Below are 23413 nucleotides of genomic sequence, written 5' to 3'. Positions count from 1 at the left end.
GCCTGCAAGCAGGAGAGAAGGAAAGAAGGAGTCTTCCCATTCTCCACCCTTTCGCCTCTTCTAACTAACAGCCCCAACTGTGGGTCAGGAATAAAGACCAGAAGGTCCTCAGCAGGAGGGTCCTTTTCTTATGTACCTAGGCCATTAGGCCTTGAAGGCCTAAGAAATTCCATGAGAATTTTTGAAAAGGATGAATGTAAAGATGGGGAAGCTCAAGGCTACATGGTCCTTTCATGACCCAAAGCTTTGAGCACCCCTCCCCAAGGATTATAAGATCTCATCTCCCTTTCTCTGGAGGAGGAGCCAGTCAACCAGCTCGTTCGTTTCAACAGAGCATGGCATATGAGCCCAGTGCTGAGCTAAGAGCCTGTGAGTGGGGCATAGCTTGTATAGTTCAAAGTGTCTTCATGGCCTCACAAAACATCCCTATCACAGAGGCAGACTAAATGATATTCCCAATTTAGAGATGAGGAAACAGAGAGCAGATGGGATTTTCCCAGGGTTACATCATTATGGCAAAAGTAGAGCCTTCTGATGACAAGTGTGTTGCTCTTTCTGCTTCCCCTGGCTGCACCAGGAGACGGAGGTTTACTCCCTGCTTGGGAGGGCAGCTCACACCTGGATTCATCCATCCGTTTACAAATAATACTTAGGCACCAACCAACTTCCAGATGCCTGGCTTGACTCTTGCAATACAATGTTGAGTAAAAACAGGCCTGATTCCTGCCTTCACGGAGTGCTCAGTCCAGCGAAGGATTTGAACATTGAATCACACAAATGTAGAGCTGCAACTTGTGCGCATGCTGGGAGAGAAGCACGCAGCGCTGCAGCAGCCTGCCGTGGGGGTCTGACATCATCAGGGGAAGCGTCCTGAAGCAGTAACACTGGAACAGAGATCAGCTAAGGCAACCAGGGAGAGAGAAGTTTCCCAGCAGAGCCATCATGCCAGGGCTCTGTGATGAGAGGCAGTGTGGAAGGCTGAGAATGCGAGGACAGGAAGCTGAAGGGGAGAGATTAGGAATACAGTGTGGAAATGACCGGAGAACAGGCAGGACCAGCAGGCCTGTGGCCATGTGGAAGAGCTCTGCCCTTACCCTAAAAGTCATGGGAAGTCAGTGGGTTCCAGATTCTGGGGAGAAAATGCCCCGTGAACAGCTCAGGCAGGAAGTGGTTTAGGACAAGACATGAAAGTTTGATCTCATGGAAACCATTTCTTCAAAATCCTGTCTCCTTTTCTATTTGCATGAAGGATCATTTCAAATATCATATGTAATATTTGTAACAGAAGCTTTCTTCATCAGACATGAGAAACCATCGTGATAAGAGGCATCATTAGTTGATGGACCACTAAGGAAAAAAGCCCGAGATGCGATGTCTAATAGGAACCTCCTCCTACCCCCACCAAATAAAGCAATGATGCCCTCAGTGAGAGGGTAAATGAGAAGTAAAGTCACCATGCAGAAAAAGGAAGCAAGGAAACCTGTGTGTCTTAACCCTGACACTAAGTGGGGGTAAAAAATCCTCCCCTGGGAACAGGAGTCCCAGACTGCTGGTATTCATGCAGGTTTGCTTTCTGAATTTGCACAGTGTGATCCAAAACATCAAGCAGAGAGTATGATGTCCAGCAGTCTGAGGCTGGGTGGCTCTGGGTGGCAGAAATAGTACTGTCCTCTCCCAGAGCACCTCCCTCCACTCTAGGCCAACAGTAAGAATATGATACCATCTTCCTGTCTTCAGAAATCCAAAAATGTGCACCTTGGAGCCAATGGAAGATGGCAAAAGCTCTGTTTCCTACATCCTACCTGAGAGAATTTGTTCAAATGACCTGTCTACAGTCTCTCTACCATCTTACCCGCCTCATCACAGGACGTTGTATACTTGTTTGGTGCTGAGACACTGCAAATATTAAATGTCCATTTGGCCATATTAATACACCTTGACCTTCACACAGCTGGGTTTCTAAGGAGAGGAAGCCACTAATGGAGCAATGCAGGGGAAGCTTTTTAGTGAAGGTCAAAATAGAATGCAGGCCCGGCCCGGTGGCTCACACCTGTAATCCCAGCACTTTGGGAGGCCGAGGTGGGTGGATCACTTGAGTTCAGGAGTGTGAGACCAGCCTGGCCAACATAGTGAAACCCCGTCTCTACTAAAGATATAAAAATTAGCTGGGTATGGTGGTGGGTGCCTGTAGTCCCAGCTACTCAGGATACTCAAGAGGCTGAGGCAGGAGAATCACTTGAACCCAGAAGGCAGAGGTTGCAGTGAGCCAAGATCATGGCACTCCACTCCAGCCTGCACACCAGCCTGGGCAACAGAGTACAGGCACCCACCACCATGCCCAGCTAATTTTTGTATTGTTAGTAGAGATGGGGTTTCACTATGTTGGCCAGGCTGGTCGTGAACTCCTGACCTCAGGTGATCCACCCACCTCTGCCTCCCAAAGTGCTGGGATTACAGGTGTGAGCCACTGCACCCAGCTCAGACTACAAATTAAAGATTGGTTTCTGTGCTCTGTTTAAACACCATCCTGAGCTGTGTGGGAGGAGAAAGTGAGTGTTTGACATCTCCTTGAATAACGATTCCCAAGGAAGCTGGCAAGCTGGCTCTTGGGGAAGGCAGCTGCCTGTTCCTGCTCTGAGGCAGGTGCTTACAGCCTAGCACTGCCTGACTGTGTCAGAAGGTGGGGCGATGGTTTGGTAATGGATGATTCTGCAGCTGTGGGAATCTGGCAGTGAAGGGATGGAGCAGAGGAGTAATGTCAGGAAGAGCTGGAGTCTCCCCCATGGTCCCCTTCCTCTCCCTGAAGGTGATCATGAAGGTGGTGGCTTCCCCCCTCACTCCGTCAGGCAGAACAGGCAGCCCAGCCCATGCTGGAGGTGGCTGTGTGCCCAGCTGTCACCCCTACTGTCAAGCTTCTGTAAATGCCTGTGGAACCAGATGCCTTTTTTCCTTGGTCTGTGAAATTCTTGACCCCAAGGAGGGCATGTTCACATTGCAGAAGGGTCCAGTGGCGTTGAACAAACACTGATTGTGCTCTGGCTCAGGGGGAGGTGACAAACAAGGACAAGACAACTTTGAATGAAAGACTCAGTGTCTGGGGCAGATTGGGACTCAGCCAACTGGGAGATGGGAAAAGCTGTGGTGAGTGATAAAATAGAGCTTCCTCATCTCCTAGAAATCAAAGGAGAGAGGAATTCTGATTGAGAAAGGGTAGGACGGTGGCAGAAAACAGAGGCCTTCCCAGAGATGCTGTCCCCACAAGTGACCTCCCCCCCTCCACCCCCAAGTTGTGTCCCTTGAGGAAGGCATGAGTAAAATATGGAAGGATGGGGATGAGCCCAGATTGGGGTTGGGAACTTGGAACTGCTGAATGGAGATTAAAGAGAGGAAGATTATAGAGATTTAAGAGAGGGTTTTTAACTTTTTGTATGGTCCCCTCAGCAGGAAAATTGTCAAACTTGCTCAAAAGTATAAGGAATGGGATAGTGGATTCCAGGACCCGTGACCCCACTCCAGCAGGAATCAAGTCATGCTGGTTCTCTTTCATTCATCTCCCCCTTACTTTTCTTCTGAGCAATTTTTTGTCCATAGGAAAAGCTTCAAAGGTTCTTCCTCTCCTACTGTTATAAAACCCAAAAGACGTGAGAGACATAGCAACCAAATGCCACACATTTTACAGCAAACTTGAGACTTACTTAACTTATAAATTCTTCAGCATAAATCTCTGCTAAGGATTTTTTTTTGAGACGGAGTTTCACTCTTGTTGCCCAGGCTGTGGTGCAATGGTGCGATCTCAGCTCACTGCAACCTCCACCTCCCAGATTCAAGCAATTCTCCTGCCTCAGCGTCCCAATACCTGAGATTACAGGCTCCCACCATCATGCCCGGCTAATTTTTGTATTTTTAGTAGAGACAGGGTTTCACCATGTTGGCAGTTTAGTCTTGAAATCCTGACCTCAGGTGATCCGCCCACCTCAGCCTCCCAAAGTGCTGGGAGCATGAGCCTCTGCGCCCAGCCAGGACTTTCTTTTTAATATAACCCCATGCCATTATCATACCTGACAAAATTCGCAATAATTCCTTCATCTCACCTGGATTCCCATTCCATACTCACATGCCCCACCACTCCCAACAGTGTCTCATTACAGCTGGTTTGTTCAAATCAGGATCCAAACAGTCCACATGTGGCATTTGGTTGCTACGTCTCTCAAGTCTCGGGTTTTATCACAGTAGGAGAGAAAAAACTTTTGAAGCTTCTCCTGGGGACAAAAAATTGCTCAGAAACTGATGGTCCCATAGAAGAAGAATAAAAAAGTGAGTATATCCATGTGGAGACCTAACCCAGAAGAGCGAGACCAGACCAAGCAAGGAAAGGGACATTTCTGCCTCCTTCCACTGGCTTGTTCACTGAAGGGGACAGCCTGCAAGCTCGCAGCCTTTCTGCAGCTTCCCCTCCCACTTAGGAGGAGGCAGAGATTCAAGCTTCCCACAAGCCCCGTGTGCTCCTTTCCTGGGAAAACAGGTGGGTGAAGGCAGTAGAGCCCAGGCTTCAGCCATCAAAACAGCCAGCAAAGAGAGGTGTGGACGGGTGCCACCTATGGAACTCCTTTGAGGGAAAGGCAGGGGTGAGGGGTCCTGGGCAGGAGAGAAGTGGGTGAGGGTACCCTGGCTTTCACTGGAGTAAGGGGCTGGATAGATGGCACAGATGGGGGTTGGAGGTGCAATCTGCTTGCAGTTCCTAAAGGAGGCCTAGTATCTAGAGCAAATCACTGTGTTGGGGGTGGGGGATGGGGATGGAGAGAGCCTCCTCTGTAAAGCCAGGATTCCTTTTTCATGCCTTAGCAGCGGCTGCTGCTTCCTGCCCTTGCCTGTGGATGTTGGTACTGACTTAGCACACCCCACTGGACTTTTTCAAAGGCAACCACAGCTGCATAAACAAAACTTGACTACACCAGTTTTCTGTCTTCTTGCTTCCCTTTCGGACATTTTTCCAAGACACCAAACACACTCCTAGGAGCCTGGTTGGAATTGCCCAAGGCTCCCTGGCATCACGGATGGACCACAAGGCCGAAGGCAGGCACTTTCTGTTTGCAGAGGGGGGTGGGTCAGGAGAAGGCAGGACACAGTTCCATCTCCCCCTCACATCCCCAGTTTAATCAAAAGTGTTTATGCCCCATTCCCTCTGGAACAATTTTGCTGCTGAATTTTCATCTCTGCTGCAGAATTTACATCTTTCCATCGTCAGATGACAGCATCAGCATTTGGTGGGCCTCTTAGCAACCAGGAAGGCCCATTGATTAGGAAAGGCTATCCTGACAGATTGATAGCCCTGTGGCTGCCACCTCAAGGGTGGTGCTGTTGTGTATAGCTATAAACAGGGCCCTTGAAAGAATTGCATCACCTCCCATTAATAGCCTCTGGGACTGGTCTCACCTGACATTTTTAGCTGGGCCCCTCTGCTCAGTGGCTGGCACTGCTGGGCCAGGAGGAGGGTGGGATTCTCATTAACAAGATTCCCCACACCTGCACGTGGACATTCTGGCCATGGGTTTAGCTATTCCTCTCCTGGGTGGGGGTTCCAATCAGTAAGTAGACAAAAAAAAATCTCTTCTCCCCCAGAGTCTACTCTCCTTGTGAGGCGCAAGGGCCCAGCAAGAGTTAGGCTCAAAGGTCATTCATGCCCAGGGAATTGCAGACATTAGTGAAGCTAGAGTTAGAAATGGTTGATGGGCTGGGGAAGGTGCTATCACCTTGGGGAGGAGATTCTAGGAGCTTGTAGGTGTGAGGGAGAGAGGGCTAATAAAACACAAGCAGTCAGCCCTCCCTACCTGCAAGGTCCACATCCCCAGATTCAACCAACCACAGATCGAAAATATTCAAAAAGTAAACAACAATTAAAATAACAGTACAAAAAGAATGCAAATAATACAGTGTGACGGCTATTTATACAGCATTTACATTGTATTTGCAGTTATAAGTAGAGATGATTTAAAGCATTAGGGGAGGGTATGTGTAGATTATCTGCAAATACCACACCATTTTATAATAACGAACTTGAGCGTCTGTGGATTTTGGTATCTGCGGCTGTCCTAGAACCAATCCTGCATGGATACTGAGGAGTGAATGTGAATAAATACAGAACAGAATATCAGGCAGCACCACGTGTAATGAAGATTTAGTGCAGTCATGTTGAGTCATGGGGACAGTTGGGTTGCTACTTTATGTAGGATGGTCAAGGAAGGCTTCACTGAGGAGATAACCTTTGAGAGCAAAGACCTGAACAAAGTGATAAAGTGAATATAAACGAACAGGAGCAAAGTCCTGGACACTTTGGATTCACAGACTAGCAAGTGGACCTGTGCGATGGGAGCCAAATGGGCAGGAGAGAGGTAGAAAATCGGGGCAGAGGGTGCAGACGGTACAGGCCTTGAGGGTCTCCATGAGCTCATGGGGATGTATGGAGAGCTCAGGGAAGCCACTGGAAGGCTTGGAGAAGGGAAAAGTCAAAGTCTTCAGCACAGATTGATCGCCCTCCACCCACTTTTGTGCCTCCCTTCCAGGTGGAACTAGACCCAGGGCTGGGCTTGCAGGTGCACAGAGCAGGGACAGGCAGTTAGACAGGATCTAGGGAGCCGGACATGGCCTGGTGGTCCCTCCAGCAGCCTCATCCTTTTCTCTTCTCTTCCCATTCCCTGTCTTTCTCCGTCCCCTCCTCTCTTTCCTTCTGCACTCTGGCCCAAACAACTGTGCTTCAGTTTCGGAGGCTGAAGAGCCCCTGGTTTTCTCATCTCCCATGCACTTCCAGATTGCATGCACTCCCTCCCCCTCCAGCTCCGGGTCACCCCATCGCCCGGCCCTGGAGCTCTGCATCCTGCTGATGCCTGGGCAGAGCCATGGGGAGCCTTTGTGCCCTGACACCCTTTCAAGATGGTGTGGCTGGGCTGACCAGGTGACCGGAGCCCCTCATCAGTGGGAGTGAGTAGGTCCCAGGCCCTGGAATTTCATTCCAACTTGTCTCTCCATCAGCTCAGGGAAACAACCACACACCTGTGAAGCACCCAATGTCGTCGGTTCCGGGTTGGGAGGAGAGTGGAGCAGGGCATTGACATAGACATGAAGAAAGTCTGTGCCCTCAAGTCATTTTCCAGGAGTAGGATGATTCCGCTGCAAGGCTGACTGAGAGTTGCTGGACTTAATAAAGGAACACACATGTGCTTTGGTCATGTCAGGGAGGGAGACGTTATTTTCTGGAATTTGTCTCGGAGGAGCTCATGCCTGACTTGGGCTTTGAAATACCTGAAGGCCTTCCAGGGGGATGGGCAGCAAGGGCTGCCAGGGGATGGACCTCCTGCCAGGGAGTGCCAGCTCCAGAGCAGTGTGGCCGGCAGTGTGCACTGGCTTCCTTCCAGTGCCTGACACCATGATGAAAAATCAAGAGTGGAGGCGTGTCCCAAGCATGGTTAGGAGACAAGACCCACACTTGGGAATCAATAGGCTCCCTCGCTTAGCATTCACCAGCTGCCCAATGAGGCATTGTGGCAGGAAGGCTGTAAGAGCAGGGAGAAAAACAGGGCTGCCGGGACCTTCAGAATCATTCTGGGCAGTTCATTATCTTGAGGTCACAGGGGCCTCTGAGAATTGATGAAAGCTGTCAACTCTCTTCCGAAGAAATGCATGTTTGTACATATACACTAAATTTTAAAAATTGAGTTTTAATTTACATACTGTAAAATTCACCATTTTGAAATGTACAATTCAGCGGTTTTTAGTATATTCACAAGGTTGTGTGTAGAAATTGAATCATACAACAGGTAGCCTTTTGTGTCTGGTTTTTTCATTTAACATGTTTTTAAGGTTCATCTGTGTTGTAAAATGGACTCAGGCTGGTTGAAGTGGCTCACGCCCGTAATCCCAGCACTTTGGGAGGCCGAGGCGGGCGGATCACGAGGTTGGGGGTTCAAGACCAGCCTGCCCAACATGGTGAAACCCTGTCTCTACTAAAAATACAAAAAATTAGCCAGGCATAGTGGCAGGCGCCTGTAATCCCAGCTACTCAGGAGGCTGAAGCAGGAGAATCGCTTGAACCCAGGAGGCGGAGGTTGTAGTGAGCTGAGATCGCGCCACTGCACTCCAGCCTGGGCGACAAGAGCGAAACTCTCTCTCTTAAAAAACAAGACTGAATCTTTTTATGAATAACATTTCTGACTAATATTCCTTTGTGTGGATATAGCACATTTTGTTCACAGAACCCCTGAAACCTATCTCTTGATTTCAGAAAATCTTATTTTACAAAGTAAGGACGTTGAAGAGGGAATGGAGAAGGCAGGAGAACTCACAATGACTTGTTACTATGTATTGAGTGGTCTGGGTTAAGCACTTTATATATACATGATCATTTAATTCTTAACAGTGCTGTGACATTATTATCCCAATACTACAGATGGGGAAACTGAGGCTCAGAGAAGCCATGCCAGATTCCTTGGAGAAGTCAAGATTTAAACTGAGCTTTGACTGCCAGGCTGTGAAAGGCAGCTAAACATCCTATCGTCTCTTGACTTTCATCAAAGCCCTTATTTCCTTCTGTTTATTTTTTAATGAAGTATGAATTCCCTGTCTACCAACAAGGCATTTGTTTTGCTAAGGCCAGAATCGCCCCGGTGCCCAGGGGGCATCCCAGACTGCTGTAAAATGACCCTCTCCCCAAAGTGATGTGTGCTTGGAGCCCCCTCCTACTGTTCCCCTTCAGGAGCGGCCGTGCCTCCAGCCAAGGCTGTGTGTGTGTCTGGCTGTGGTGATAACAGCTGAGAGGCATTTCCTGAACAGCTGAGACATCTGTAGCTGTTGCCGTTACTGTGACGGTCCCACTGTGTGCCCCACCTGGCGGGGAGATGCCAGGATCAAGCCAAGGGCGGTGGGCATGTGGTGGGGGGTTCTGTGGTGAGGAGGGTGGCTGCTGTCTGAAGCCTAGCATTAGCTGCCATGCTCTGCTTTATCTCCCAGCCGGTGGACAACCAGCAAGCCATGGTGCGCAGGGAGTCTGTGGTCAATCTGGAGAACTTCAAGAAGCAATATGTCCGCAGGCGGTGGAAGGTGTGTCTAGGTGTGGGGTGGCCCCCGGGAGCCTGGGAGGGGTTTCTGGCTCTCCAGGATCTCCGTGCATGTTCTCACCTGGCCTTTCCTTTCCTTTGCATCCCTCAGCTCTCCTTCAGCATCGTGTCCTTATGCAACCACCTTACCCGCTCACTGATGAAGAAGGTGCACCTGAGGCCGAATGAGGACCTGGTGGGTAAATGCATGCCCTCTTCTTGGGCAGAATTCTGGGGTAGCCTGGAGTTCAGGGATGGGTGAGTTCCATTTCCCCTTGCAAGGCAGGTGCTCATTGCTTCCAGCCAGTTCTGCTGGCCCTGTCCTCCTCTTCCCTGAAGGCTGAAGTGTGATCTTCAGAGGAATGTGTTCTGGGGACCTCTGGGTGGTGCCCGGAGGGGAGCACCGATACGGCGGCATGAGCTCCTGGAGGATCTCCCATCCTTTCCTGGTGGGCCTTCAGAGGGACTGCTGCTGCCGGGTGACCACAGACAACCTAAGGTGTATTTCTGACAACCCAAAATTTGCTTTAGAATGGGAGCTTTACATTCTTTTTTCCATATTTCCATTTCTGCTTTGCTTCAGATTACCATCATCATAATATTTAGACAATATCTTATATTTGATTACTTTATTGCAATTCTGTGCACTTATAAAAGGAGTAGCTTATAACAGAATATACTGGTGAAGAGGGTGGGCTCTGGAGTCAGACTACCAGGATTCAAATCTGCTACTTACTTTGTGACCTTGAGGAAATTACTTAACCTCTCTGTGCTGCGATTTCTTCATTTGTAAAATAGGGCTATTAATAGTTCCTAAAGATTAAATAATGATGTATTCTTAAAGCTTGGCATGTGCTCAATAAGTGTTAGCAATTATTGTTGTTGTTTAAAACCCTCCTACAGGCTAGCAGCAGTGGTTCATGCCTATAATTCCAGCAACTTGGGTGGCTGAGGTGGAAGGATCACTTGAGGCCAGGAGTTCAGGACCAGCCTGGGCCACATAGTAAGACCCTGATTCTACCAAAAAAAAAAAAAAAAAAAGCCAGGTGTGGTGACATGCACCTATAGTCCTAGCTACTCAGGGAGCTGAGGTGGGAGGATCGCTTCAGCCCAGGAGTTCAAGGTTACAATGAACTACACGACACTGCAGCCTGGGCAACAGAGCACGATCCTAACTCTAAAGAAAATTAAATTTAAAAATTAAAAAAATAAAATCCTCCTGTACACTTTAAAATGCAGTTTGTAGGGGCCCTCCCCCAACTCATGGAGTATAGTGTAGGGTGCTCAGGAGTGTCTGGGGTGGCACAGGTCAGGACAGAAGGGGACGCCCTGCTCAGGGAGGCATTGGTAGGTGGCTGCCTAAGAGGGCTGGGCAGTCTCATGGTGCACGGCTGGACCCAGCACAGCCCTGCTGTCCCCACTTCCTCCAGAGAGCCTGGGGTCTTCTCTTTCAACTTGAGCTCTTGCCAGGACTTGAGGATTTATGGCCCCAGAGGCCCCAAACAACTGTGTGGCTTTGACCAAGCCCTGTGCCTGCTCTGGCCACTTTCCTCGTCTCCTATAAAGGGGATTGGACCACTCGCCCTCTGAGAATCCCTGATAATGACAAGCAGACTTTACCCAGCTTATTTTTTTACTGTCTGGCTCTGACTCATGCTAAAAAGTTGCTATTCAGCAGAGTTTGAGTTATTTTTATTGTTGTAGCTGGGCTTGGTCTAGGATGTATTTGGCTAAAGTTGATCTTGACCTTGGATTTCCAGCTGGGTTAGGCTGGAGGAAGGGGAAAGGCCCTGGGAGGCTGAGTGGCAGATGGTGGGCATGCCTTGCAGGCTGAGCCCCTGGCCCTACTTCCCTGTCAGATGCAATCTGTAGGGAGAAGACCAGAGTAATTGAGAAGAATGTCAATTTTTTTTTTAAGACAGTCTCGCTCTGTCCCCCAGGCTAGAGTGCAGGGGCATGATCTCAGCTCACTGCAACCTCCACCTCCTGGGTTCAAGTGATTCTCCTGCCTCAGCCTCCCAACTAGCTGAGATTACAGGCCTGCACCACTATATCTGGCTAACTTTTGTATTTTTAGTAGAGATGGGGTTTTGGCATGTTGGCCAGGCTGGTCTCGAACCCCTGACCTTAGGTGATCTGCCTGCCTTGGCCTCCCAAAGTGCTGGGATTACAGGTGTGAGCCATGGTGCCTGGCCAAAAAGAATGTCAATTTATTTCCAAACTTTTGTTATTGTACAAATGTTCTTAAATAGTAATCTTTTTACTCAAATAGCAAGCACCATCAGCTGAAAGGTTCATCCTAGAAGTGGAAAAGGGTTGGGTCCCAGACATCTGTTATACAGTTTTCCCAAAGGGACTTTCCTTTAAAAAAAAAAAATAGAGGGGCTGGGCATGTTGGTTCATGCCTGTAATTCTAGCCCTTTGGGAGGCTGAGGTGGGCAGACCACCTAAGGTTGGGAGTTCAAAACCAGCCTGACCAACACGGAGGAGCCCTGTCTCTACTAAAAATACAAAAAAAAAAAAAAATAGAGGGGCTGGGCATGTTGGTTCATGCCTGTAATTCTAGCCCTTTGGGAGGCTGAGGTGGGCAGACCACCTAAGGTTGGGAGTTCAAAACCAGCCTGACCAACACGGAGGAGCCCTGTCTCTACTAAAAATACAAAATTAGCTGGGCATGGTGGTGCATGCCTGTAATCCCAGCTACTTGGGAGGCTGAGGCGGGAGACTCGCTTGAACCCGGGAGGTAGAGGTTGCGGTGAGCCGAGATCACACCATTGCACTCCAGCCTGGGCAACAAGAGTGAAACTCCATCTCGAGAAAACAAAAAAGAAGAGTAGTGTGATAGGTCCTTTTGTTTAGGAGGTGTTGGAATTAAACATCTAACAACAGATATTTTAGGACTGGCGTCATTGTGAATTAGTACTTCTTTTAATAATTTTAATAATTACATTAAATCATCATGACTTGGAAGAAAAGACATGATGGCCTCGGGGTGGCTGCCTCAGCTCTGGTTTGTCATGTAGGAGCCGACAGACAGTACTTTATACTCATTTCCTCTTTCACAAAAATGGAGCTCAGAAGTCATTTCCCCGGAAAAAACTGCATGGCCAGACAGCTGAAGGTGCAGCCCATCAAAGAAGAAGGGGCACGGGATGGTGGCTGCCAGAGCATGGGGAGGACCCTGTGGCTCACGCCCATCCTCCAGTCTCACCGGACTGAGCTCAGGAGACCCAGCAGCCACAGACCACCCAGCAAAGTGGCCTTGATTATGTGGTAGTCACAAGGGGCACTAGATGTAATTTTCTTTATTATAATTTGGTCTCTCCTGATGTCTGGTTTCCCTTAGATGCCCTGCTCCTGTCCTTCCTCTTGGGGGCATCTTTCCTCGAGGCAGTTGGTCTGGCCTCATTTCAGGTCCCTCCCCTCCCCCAACCCGACTGTAGCAACAGGCTTGCTTTTACCACTCACCTCCCTGGCTTGCAGGCCCCTGGCCCAGGTGAATCAACCCAGGTTGCCCAGCACAGCCCCATTCCTGGCATCTCATGATCCTCCTGGCCTGGACCTCTTTCTCGTTTTTTTCCTCCAGAGGAACTGTGAGAGTGACACTGAGGAGGACATCGCCAGGAGGAAAGCCCTCTACCCAAGGAGGAGGAGCAGCACCTCCTAACTGGCCCGGCCTGCAGTGGCCGCCAGGGAGGTCCGGGCCCAGTGGGGCTCCCTTCTGTGCAGACTTGTGGACCCAGCTCAGCACCAGCACCTGGGCATCCTGAGCACTTCGCAAGAGAGACATACCCACAGAATTCAGAAGAGCTTGCAGGCGAGCCCAGAGACCCTGGGAGCTGTGGCTGTCTCCTGTGGAGGAGACTCGGGTATTCCCAAAGCTCTTAATTCTCCATAAAATGGGTTTTCCTCTGTCTGCCATCCTCAGACCCTGGGGTAGGGGTATGGACTTAGGGAAACAATATAAAGGACACCATCATCATTGTGGGGTGAAGGCAGATCCAGGCAGTCATCCTCACAGGGTGAGGGGGTTCAGAACCAGCCTGGCCAAAAATTACACCAGGAAGACAGAGTCCTCCCCAGTGGGAACAGGGTGACTGAGGAAAGTGAACCTTGTATGTGAGGGACCAATCCTGTGACCTCCCAGAACCATGGGAGCAGGACATCAGGCTGACCAACCCATCAGACCTTCTAAAGTAGCCCATTGCTGGCCTGCCATGTTGTAATTTTGCTCATTTTTATTAAACTTCTGGTTTACCTGAGGCTTGGCTTCTTTTAGGGCTACCCCCATCTGATTTCCTTGAGCCGGTGTGCCTGTGATTCTGGAGGGGCACCCAGTGGGGTGCTGAGTGGGCAGAATCTCAGAAAGTCCTACTGAGCCGTCCCCACAGGCCAGCAGTGGGCCTGCCTCCTCCTTGCTTCCCTAACGGGAAGGTGTCCAGTCCAAGAGAATCCACCCAGTGACTGGGCATGGTGGCTCACGCCTGTAATCCCTGCGCTTTGGGAGTCCGAGGCAGGGGAATCGCTTGAGCTCGGAGTTGGAGACCAGCCTAGGCAACATGGCAAAACCCAGTCTCTACAAAAATATTGGCCGGGTATGGTTTATAGGCACCTGGCGTCCCAGCTACTCCAGGGGCTGAGGCGGGAACACTGCTTGAGCCCAGAAGGTCGAGGCTGCAGTGTGCCGACATCACACCACTGCACTCCAGCCTGGGTGACGGAGTGAGACTGTATCCAAAAAAAAAAAAAAAAATTCCTGGAGACGAGCTTTCCTGTGCTCCCTCTGCCACCACTGCCACCACTCCTGCTGTTAGGGGCTGAGTGTGTTTCCCCACTGTTCTTATGTTGAAGTCTCAACCCTCGGTACCACGGAATATCACTGTATTTGGAGATGGGGTCTCTAGAGAGGCAATTAAATTAAAATGAGCTCACTGGGGTGGGGCCCAATGCAATATAATTGGTGTCCTTATAAGAAGGGGAGATTAGGACATGCAGGAAAGACCACATGAACACCCAGGAGTAGGGAGGGGGAATAGCCATCAACAAACCAAGGAGGGGGGCCTCAGAGGAAACCAGCCCTGCTGACACCTCAGTCTTAGACTCTGGCATCCAAAATTGTAAGAAAATAAACTTCTGTCTTTTAAGCCACCCAGTCTGTGGTACTTTGTTATGGTGGCCCTAGCAAAATAGACACCTGCCAACTACAGGCAAGATGGGGCCAGGAGAATTCCTAACGATGTGGGCGGAGAAGGGCAAAGAAGAAGCCACAGGGAGGAGGGAGAGGAAAAAGAGATGGATGATCTGGCTTCTCCGGTGAAAAGGGCAAGGGAAGCTCACTCAACGGCATCGAAATGTGGGCTCTGCTTTTCAGGCCAAAAGAACAATGTTGCTGACCAGAACTCAAGAGACGACCCAAGGAAGTCCATACTGATATAGTTCCCCTTTACTTAAGTGTGGGCCTTGCATAATGACTTCCTTCCAAAGGAATGTAGCATGGAGAAGGAGAAAAAAGAGCAACTTTACAGTGGAGAAATCTGACAACACCTCCTGACCTAGGGGATCAAGGTTCATATCAACAGCAGGAAGTCATGCTGACAGTATGTATCCTTGATAAGATGTCAGAGATAGAGTCCGGGCAAGTCCAGGAGGCTGGCAAAGTACATGGGAAGAGGCTGAAAGGAAAGGAGAGAAGTTTTGGAAGGCGAGGAAACTGAGCTGAGAAGTGAACCAGGAAGGAGAGAGAGGGGAAAATATTATTAAAAGAAAAGGGTAGGGTGGGTGCTGTAGCTCATCCCTGTAATCCCAGCACTTTGGGAGGCCAAGGTGGGCGGATCACAAGGTCAAGAGATCGAGACCATCATGGCCAACATCATGAAATCCCATCTCTACTAAAAATACAAAATTAGCCACGTGTGGTGGCAGGCACCTGTAATCCCAGCTACTTGGGAGGCTGAGGCAGGAGAATCGCTTGAACTCGGGAGATGGAGGTTGCAGTGAGCTGAGATCATGCCACTGCACTGCAGCCTGGTGACAGTGCAAGACTCCATCTTAAAAAAAAGGAAAGGATCCTGGGGAAAGAGATCCCAGTTCCCTTTGTCAGCAACCAGTTGATAGGTCCAGAGCAAAATGGCCCCACAGGAACAGCAAGGCAAGTTTCAGAAAAGCATCCAGCCAAAAATGGAGTAAGCCCTCAATCTGTTTGCAGAAAGCTTAGCAGCTGACCTGGACTTCTTGGGCTTCCCCAGATCTCAGACAGAAACAGCCCCGTGTCTCCCTCCACCCTGGGAGGATAACAGAGGCCAAGAACTGCTGACTGTGGGCAGGGATCTTGGGCCTGTGAGGGGCTCTTGGCTATGGCTGGTTACATAAATCAGAAGGTCATGTTCTGGAACAGGGCTCACTGGGAGCTCCTAGGAAGTCAGTTATGGTAAGGGGAGGGCTGCCCTCCTGCTAGGAAGGAGAGCAGTGAAGACCTTCGACAAACCTAGTCATGACCAGAGAGTTAGCCTTTTACAGCTTGTCTAGCCCAACCACTATGTTTCACTGAAGAGGAAACTGATGCCAGAGAGAGGAAGTGACTAGTGCGTCACACAACGAATTTGTGAAAATATCTGATGAAAGCCCAGACTTTCTGGCCCTTAGTAACAGTGCTCATTTATTCAGCTGATAAACTGTGGTGGACCTTTCAGGAAAGGATGGACCATTCACTTTGCCTCATTATTAACAAGTCTCATCTAACTGTTGCCTGCCTCATCCTTCATTCTTGGAAATGGAAGAATTTGACACACTTGCTTCTGCCCGTGTTTCACAGCAAAGGACACTGCCCTTGGATGGGGGCATCTCAGCTGCCCACCCCCACAGGCTGCAAGGCAGTCAGGGAACCAGCATTTATTGGGCTCCCACTGTATGCTTGGCACTGTTCTAGAAGCTGGGTTGGAACAGAACAGGACAGACACCCAGACCCTGTCCTAAAGGGGTCCACGTTCTCTAAGCCCTGGGAATCCACGACTCCATCATGCTCATATCTCCTCCTGGCTCTCTTCTCATCCAGGTTATGTAAAGCCCTGCTGACTGAGTCCTCTTAGCCCAGCTTTTTGGTGTTGGATGCACGTGCTGTGTTTCCCAGAAGCCCTTTGGGAAGCACAGGGCCAGGCAGTGGGCAGAGGGGGGCCTTGGAGGATGCACAATCCTTTCAGAATGACTTTGAGGACCAGCAGCCAGAAGCCAGGTACCCATGCCCCTCCCCAACAGGGACCCAATCCCTGTGGCCTCTCTGCTGTCAGACAGCTGCTCCCTGCAAGGTATGAGGTTGAGGGCAGCAGCTGACCCAGGGCACCAAATGTGTTCTGTTGGCTCTGAAGAAGGATGTGTTGACCAGCTGACACTTTCAGGGCTGAAAGAGACCACAGTGTTCTCTGAGGCAAGTGGAACATTCCAGTGATGAAAGCCATGCCAGGTTCAAATGCAATTCTTTCAAGAGGTCTGGAGGTGCCCTGCCCCAGAGTGCGTGCTTATGTGTGTGTTGGTTACTGCATTACTATTTCACAAATACCCACATAAATATTTTAGTACACTGCATTTTGATGAATTTAGTGCACTGCATTTAGTGCACTGGCTTTCCTGACTCCAGATCTTAGATTGCATTTGCCTTTTCTCTTCGTATATTTATTTGCTGAAAACCTTATTTTGGAAGCAATTGAAAGCTGTACTGTAAGAGGTGAAATACAGGCTGGGTGCCGTGGCTCATGTCTGTAATCCCAGGACTTTGGGAGGCCAAGGTGGGCAGATCACGAGGTCAGGAGATCGAGATCAGCCTGGCCAACATGGTAAAACCCCGTCTCTACTAAAAATAAAAAATTTAACCAGGTGTGGTGGCAGGTGCCTGTAGTCCCAGCTACTCAGGAGGCTGAGGCAGGAGAATCGTTTGAACCTGGGAGGCGGAGGTTGCAGTGAGCTGAGATCACACCACCGCACTCCAGCCTAGCAACAGAGAGAGACTCTGTCTAAAAAAAAAAAAAAACAGTGAACTACAAAATCTCTGTGAAAGATAAGTCAGGCCCTGGACTCTACAGACAATCAAAGTAAGTACATGTGAAAGAGCTAACTTGAGATGCGTATCTTACAGGGAATTTTATCTGGCACGGGATTGTAAAACTTTCTCTCCCTCAAGTCCCCAACTTGATTTCATCCTGACATTGTTCTGTTCACTGTTGCTGTACCCCAAAGGATAATATCTGCCTTGGTGTTCTGCTGAGAGGATGCCGATCTAAGCAAACATTAATAGGTGTAGAGATTGAGCAGCTGGAGATCTGTGAACAATGGTTAATTGACATTTTAAAAAGCAGGCACACTGTTGGTGAGCTCCCATGAACAGTTTCGCTCCTTCCTTTTTTTTCCCCTCACCCACTGGTTCTCTTTTTCTCTCCCCTTTCACCCGTTAGCAATTCATAATATATAGCTGAAGTATGTATTTTACTAATTTATTTACTTACTGAATTCATGTTCCCAGTTCTTAATCTAAAAAGCAGTTGGTTATATTAGCTAAGGAGAAATAATTTTTTTTAGCTGGGCACGGTGGTAAATACCTGTAGTCCTAGCTACTCGGGAGGCTGAGGTGGGAGGATCGCTTGAACCCAGGAGTTCTGGGCTATAGTGCGCTGTGCCAATCGGGTGTCCACACTAAATTCTGCATCAATATGGTGACCTCCCAGGAGCGGGGGACCACCAGGTTGGCTAAGGAGGGGTGAACCGGCCCAGGTTGGTAAGGAAGCAGGTCAAAACTTCCGTGCTAATCAGCAGTGGGATCGCGCCTGTGAATAGCCACTGTACTCCAGCCAGGGCAACATAGCGAGACCCCATCTAAAAATAATAATAATTTTTTTAAGTATTTTTTCCTCTGTGGATTAGTGATCCTCCACCCCTAAGCTAGAGAAAAAGTAAAAGAAAAAAAATGAAACTCACCATAGGTTTTTGAAATCTGCTCTGCAATAGGAACATGTTGCATACATTTCATTTAATCCTCTTCCTAATCTTATAAGGGAAATGAGAGCCCCATTTATATGATACAGCTGAGATTCAGTGGAGTTAGGAAATTTGCATGCAGTCACACAGCTGGAATACTTAGAATCTGGATTCTAGCCCAGTTTTGCCTACCTTCAAATCTACATTATTCTCTACTTTTCCTGGAGAAATACAGTGTTCAATGAAAAAGTAATCCTGGAGAACCATATACAGTATTATACTCTTTTTTTTTTTAAGCTCACAAACTAAGCCATAAGTTGTTTAGGGATACATGTGAATGTGATAAAATTGAATTTTATTTATTTTTGAGACAGAGTTTCACTCTTGTTGCCCAGGCTAGAGTGCAATGGAGTGATCTCGGCTCACTGCAGCCTCTGCCTCCTGGGTTTAAGTGATTCTCCTGCCTCAGTCTCCCGAGTAGCTGGGATTATAGGTGCCCGCCATCATGCCTGGCTAATCTTGTATTTTTAGTAGAGATGGGGTTTCACCATGGTTGGCCCAGCTGGTCTTGACCTCAGGTGATCTGCCCACCTAGCCTCCCAAACTCTTGGGATTACAGGTGTGAGCCACCTCGCCAGCCCTAAAATTGAATTTTAAAAGCAAGGAAGTGACTACGCTCATAATTGAGGATCAAACATACATCTGGGTGGCTGAGATGGGGAAGAGGACAAAGGTGGGCTCTGGGCTGTTGGCAGTGTTTTATCCAACCAACACCAGGTTCACAATGGGCTCCTGCGAGTTCAGTTTATTATAATGCTTTCTAACTTACATATTAGTTGTCTGTTGAGCAATACTAAGTTTATGAATATTGATGAATGCTGAGTGTATGATAGAATACATTGTTTGCTAGGAAGACCAATGGCAAGGAAAACCTACCCCCCGCCACACCAAGTAGAAAACTACTTGGGGCATTCCAAAGTGGCAGGACAATGTATAAATATCATACACCTGTTAAAACAATTATTTAAGATAGCTGACCCTGCCCCCGTGGCTCTCTCGTGAGAATACTTTTTAGTTTGTCTGTGATCAGTGGTAAGCGGACACCAGCTGCCTACTTGGCATGTTTAGTGTTATGAGAAAATACCAAACATCTGTTTGTTAATGGTGATCACTTGTTCAGAGACAATAAATGCATGGGTCAGTGTCTACTCAGGGCCTTTGCCTGGAATGCTGTTGCCTTTGAGGCTCTCAGTTTGCAAGGCTGCTGGCCCCCCAGATAGACCCACTTTGCTGTTCTATCTGGGTGTCTGCTTCTTAATTCCTTCAACGCCACCTGGGTGGAGGTCTTTATGGCTGAGCTGGTACTCGGTAGCTCTCTATACTTTTGCTTGTATCAAATATTATGTTAAAGATAAAGGGGAAAAAAGAGGTGAAAAAAGTCCATCCTAATGGTCCATCCTAATGGCCGCTATTAGGGACCGGACATAGTGCCCCTCCCTGCCGTGCTTTTACCCCATGACTTGATGGTGGGCTTTTCTTTGTGTTCTTCTACCACCACCTAGATCAGAGGTCATCACACCACTCAGTGTGAGAATACCTGGGCTGGAATTTTTATTCCCCTTTTACGGAGAAGGGGTAGAAAATACCCTCTGCCCCTCCCAGCCCTGCCTCCTCAAACATCGCCTGCCCTGGGAGCTTGTGCAAGGATGTGGACAACTGAGGACAACTTCCAAGGCCAAGGAGGCTGAGTTTGCCAGCACACGCTCCGGGTGCCTTCGTGTCTCTTTGGATTTAAACCTAGAGGCCAGAACAGTATTTGAAAAGTCAGCTGGGCCATTATCCTGTTCCTAGATGGCATTACACTTGGGTTTCTTTGTTTCATTTTGGAATTGAGCCAGGGAGATTCTATATCATCCCTCAGTTCCCTTTTCCAGTTCTTAACAGTCTTTGTTGTATTTTACCACTGGGAGCCAAAAAGCCTGGGCTCAGTCCTGCCACTCTTCAGCTGTTGGAACTCAGCCTTGTTGTTCAACCTCTCTGGGCCTCCATTTTCTAATCTGTGAGATGTTGATATCAGTGTTACTTGTCATGAGTGCCTTGTTGAAACCAATTTTGTAAACGAGCTTTGTCAACTTTGAAGAACTTGGCAAGCATAAGAAATTTGTTTTTACGCAATTTAGTTGGACTTTGAGACCATAGGCATAAAGAGTGTAAGGAAGCTCCAACTTGCTCTGAAGTTTCCATAACAGTTGCTTCTGAAATTGACAGTAGATAGATTTACAGGAGAAAACCCATTTTAATTATGTGCCTGTATGCAGGAGCCTTACAGAAGAATGAGATCCAGAGAGGGACCCAATGGTTGACGTTTCTACAGCATTAAAGGAATAGAGCCTTGAGGCTTTTGGGAAGGTGATCCTAAGTTATAGGAAGGAATGGGGAAGAACTGCAGAGAAGATGAAGGTTGTCTGATAATCAAATACAAGTCCCTCAGGTAATAAAAGTTGTTTTGGAACTCCTTCCAGAATAGGCAACAGCCTGTCTGGGGTGGTGATGACTTTTAATCTCCTTGTGGTTATTAATATTCCCTAGTTGTTTGATGAAATTCCTAGGGAAGGGGTTCAAGACAATTCCATTCCTTTTGGAAGACCATCTCTCAGTTAAGAGGTGGAGACTTCCGAGTGAGCTCCTCCCTGCCCTAGGGAAGAAAAAGAGGAGTGGGAAGGAGGTCAGAGAGAGACCTTAGTTTCCTCTGAGGTGTATTTCTGAGGGCTTTCTCTCTCCCTTGTTCAAAGCACTCGGCATACATACCAAACACCCTACTGGGGATATTATTTTCTGAACCCCAATAAGGGCAACTCTGAGAAATGTAGAAGTTAGCCAACCATGTACCATAGTGCTTACCTATTGGTGCAACCATGGCCAATGGTGCACGGCCAACACTGCTTACTTAGACCCTAGACAGAGGGCTCCTAGGGATCAGTGCACCTCCTGCCTCTCAGACTCTCAGCTGTGGTATAAACACAGGAGAAAGCATCACATTGATGCTGGAAGCTCTCAGCCAGGGGCCTCTGAGCAGCTGGCTGTCCTCCTCCCACCCCTCGGAGAGGGCCTGACAGGAGCCGGGGTGCTGAGAGGACGGCATACCGCTCCTTTGTCTTTTCATTCAGCGCCCTATGCAGGTTCTGAATGAAAAGATAAAGCGTGTAACAACTCTTTAAAGAATAAGTGCGGGACTTGACTATTTGCCCCTACCCTGTTTTCTTATTTTGAGTATTGCATTGGTTTGTTAAGGATACCATAACCAAATATCAGACTGGGTGGCTTAAACCATAGAAGTTAAATTTCTCACAGTTATGGAGGCTAGAAGTCCAAGATCAAGGTGCCAGCAAGATCAGTTTCCTCTGAGGCCTCTCTCCCTCGCTGGCAGATGGCCACCGCCTTGCTGCCTCATCACACAGCGGTCCCTTGGTGGATGTGCGTCCCTGGTGCCTCTGTGTGTCCACATGTCCTATTCTTAGAAGGACACTGGTCCAATTGGAATAGGGCCCACCCTTACAGCCTCATTTTAACTTAGTCGAATCACCTCTTTGAAGGCCCACTCTGTAAACACACTCACATTCAGAGGTTCTGAGGGTTAGGGCTTCCACATATGAACTGGGGAGGGACTTAATTCAGCCCACACACTGATGTGAGCCTATCTAATTCTTCATTTAAAAAAGTAGGTACTTTGCCTTCCTGTTTTACATCCAGCTTCTAAATACCCCTGGGAAATGGAGCTACGGGCCCAGCCTGGCACAGACTATCCTGGTGTATGACATCAGTTGTGCCAAACTACCAGCAGGCCAGAGACGAGCATCTTTGTGGGCTTTATAGTTCAGGCACCCTTGGGCATTGGACACCCTGCCTCTTTTCCTACTCAGGAGTCAGTGCTGATGCTTAATAAAGAACATTTGCCACGCTGTAACTGCTGTGGTTTCTGTAGATCTGCCTTTTCATTCCAGTTTTTATAGATGAAATACTATTTTATGATGCATCCCAACGAGTATTCATTAATTTCAAGAGAGCAGTGGATGAAAGTGAGGTGCATAGGGGGTTAAGGTAAGAAAGAAGCTGGGAAGCCTGGACACAGTGGCTCACGCCTATAATCCTAGCACTTTGCCAAGGTGGGTGGATCATCTGAGATCAGGAGTTCGAGACCAGCCTGGTCAACATGGTGAAACCCTGTCTCTACTAAAAATATAAAAATTAGCCGGGCATGGTGGCAGACACCTGTAATCCCAGCTGCTCAAGAGGTTGAGGCAGGAGAATCACTTGAACCCAGGAGGTGGAGGTTGCAGTGAGCCAAGATCACACCACTGCACTCTAGCCTGGGCAAGAAGAGCAAAACTCTGTCTCAAAAAGGAAAAAATAGCTGGGAAGAATTATGTTGCCACTGAAACCTAGAAATATATTTCAAATAGCCAAAGAGTTTCATTGTTGTGGCTACTTCACTTATCTACACACTCTGCCCCTGTGAGCAGGCACTGAGTGTTTGTCTCTGGGCTGGCTGGCAACAGAGAGAGAGGGTAGTGGAGGTGTTTGGAAGATGTATCCCAAAGGGCCGGGCAGCCTGAGGGCAGGACGTGACTCGTGATCTTTGTGGAGTTAACTCCCTCTAATTCTTTAGGTCATGTAAATGATCCCCCGTATCAGAACAGATGAGCTCTCCCTCCTATGTCCTCTCAGAGCAGCTTTATCACACACTGGTTCATTTGAACAAATACTCTATTTGCCTGCTAGCACTGCCTTAACAAACTATCACAGACTGGGTGTTCTCAACAACAGCAATTTATTTTCTCATAATTCTAGAGGCAGGAGTCTGATAAAGGCTGTCAGCAGCATTGCTTTCTTCCAGGCCCCTCTCCTCTGCAGGAAGATGCTGTCTTCTACCTGTGTCATCACATGGGCTCCTTCTATGTCTGTCTGTGTTCCAATCTCCTCTATTTCTTTCTTTTTTTTTTTTTTTTTTGAGGTTGGAGTCTCACCCTGTTGCCCAGGCTGGAGTGCGGTGGGATGATCTGGGCTCACTGCAACCGCTGCCTCCCGGGTTCAAGCGATTCTCCTGCCTCAGCCTCCTGTGTGGCTGGGACTACAGGTGCACGCTGCTATGCTGGGCTAATTTTTTGTATTTTTAGTAGAGATAGGGTTTCACCATGTTGACCTGGCTGGTCTCGAACTCCTGACCTCAGGTGATCCACCCGCCTCTGCCTCCCAAAGTGCTGGGAGCCATCTCTCCTGGCCCCAATCTCCTCTTTTTATAAGGACACCAGTCTTATTGCATTAGGGCCTGGCCTCTAACCTTTCTTTACCTTACGGCTATCATGGCC

The 23413-nt window shown here is 48.5% G+C and overlaps 1 protein-coding gene across 1 annotated transcript in view; it reads left to right on the top strand.

Annotated features, from left to right (window-relative positions):
* Positions 1-13348, top strand: part of DAPK2 (death associated protein kinase 2) — a 125531-nt gene extending 112183 nt beyond the window's left edge. The window contains exons 10-12 of the mRNA XM_017508117.1: positions 9001-9090; positions 9199-9282; positions 12673-13348. Coding sequence (XP_017363606.1) covers positions 9001-9090; positions 9199-9282; positions 12673-12753 — 255 coding nt within the window. The 3' untranslated portion in view covers positions 12754-13348. The remainder of the gene's footprint in view (positions 1-9000; positions 9091-9198; positions 9283-12672) is intronic.
* The last annotated feature ends 10065 nt before the right edge of the window (positions 13349-23413 follow it).

Source organism: Cebus imitator, unplaced genomic scaffold (assembly GCF_001604975.1).
Source record: "Cebus imitator isolate Cc_AM_T3 unplaced genomic scaffold, Cebus_imitator-1.0 Scaffold386, whole genome shotgun sequence".
Lineage (NCBI taxonomy): Eukaryota > Metazoa > Chordata > Mammalia > Primates > Cebidae > Cebus > Cebus imitator.
The sequence above is the reverse complement of the archived record's forward strand: the minus strand, read 5'-3'. Positions and strand labels throughout refer to the sequence as shown.